This window comes from Rhagoletis pomonella, unplaced genomic scaffold (genome assembly GCF_013731165.1).
Source record: "Rhagoletis pomonella isolate Grant_MI unplaced genomic scaffold, Rhpom_1.0 Rhpom_scaffold_13853, whole genome shotgun sequence".
In the NCBI taxonomy this organism is placed as follows: Eukaryota; Metazoa; Arthropoda; class Insecta; order Diptera; family Tephritidae; genus Rhagoletis; species Rhagoletis pomonella.
Genome location: NW_023472378.1, coordinates 3,308 through 4,127, shown reverse-complemented (window position 1 = coordinate 4,127; position 820 = coordinate 3,308). Strand labels below are relative to the sequence as shown.

Sequence of the window (820 nt, the reverse complement as noted above, 5' to 3'; positions counted from 1 at the left end):
CTAACTCATGTTATCGATTATTGTTACAAGAGGCGAATTCACCACAATACCCCCCCCGGCTAGTTACCGGCTAACGATACCGAAGGGGGATTTTCACCCGTCGTCCTGCCGATGTATACCTGACAGCCTCCTCCTTCATTTCGCTTTTATCGTCCTCCCTATTATTCTCGTTTCTGTTATTGTCTGTTCCTGCTGTAGGCGTTGTTTCGTTTCTGTCTACGGTGTTCTGTGTGTTTCTCTCATCTTCGTAGCTTTCCGTTGCTGTTGCCGTTGCCGTGACGTCGTGATTAAAAATAAATGCTGCCTTCAAGCGATCAATAGAAATTTTAACTTCTCTTTGTCGAACTTTGATTACGAAATATTTTTCCTGCTTCGAGAGAACTGCGTATGGACCTTCATAGTGTGGCTCCAAGGGTTGGCGTACTCGATCTATTCGAACGAATACGAACTTACAGTCTTTTAAAGCTGGTTGTATATATGTTTGTGCTTCGCCGTGGCGTGAAGGTTTCGTCATGGGTAATTTACTCATTGCTTCTCGCAGCTGTTCCATAAATTCTGTTTGGCCGGATCGCCGTTTTCTCTCGTGTAGAAACTCGCCTGGTATACATATTGGTCTCCCGTAGAGCATTTCAGCTGGACTGGCGTTTATGTCCGTCTTAACGGTAGTACACATTCCCAACAAAACAAGCGGTAAAGCGGAGCTCCAATCGTTGTTCGGCCCACACCTGATCGCGGCCTTTAGCGTGCGGTGCCAACGCTCGATCATTCCGTTCGACTGTGGATGGTATGGCGTCGTACGCAAGTGTACTACACCCAACAT

At 46.8% G+C, this 820-nt stretch overlaps 1 protein-coding gene across 1 annotated transcript; it reads right to left on the bottom strand.

Moving 5' to 3' along the window:
• Positions 1–119: 119 nt before the first annotated feature.
• Positions 120–820, bottom strand: LOC118757039 (the record flags this gene model as incomplete). Its single annotated transcript, XM_036491768.1, has 1 exon — positions 120–820. A coding segment is annotated over exon 1 (701 nt), but the record flags the coding sequence as incomplete, so codon positions are not given.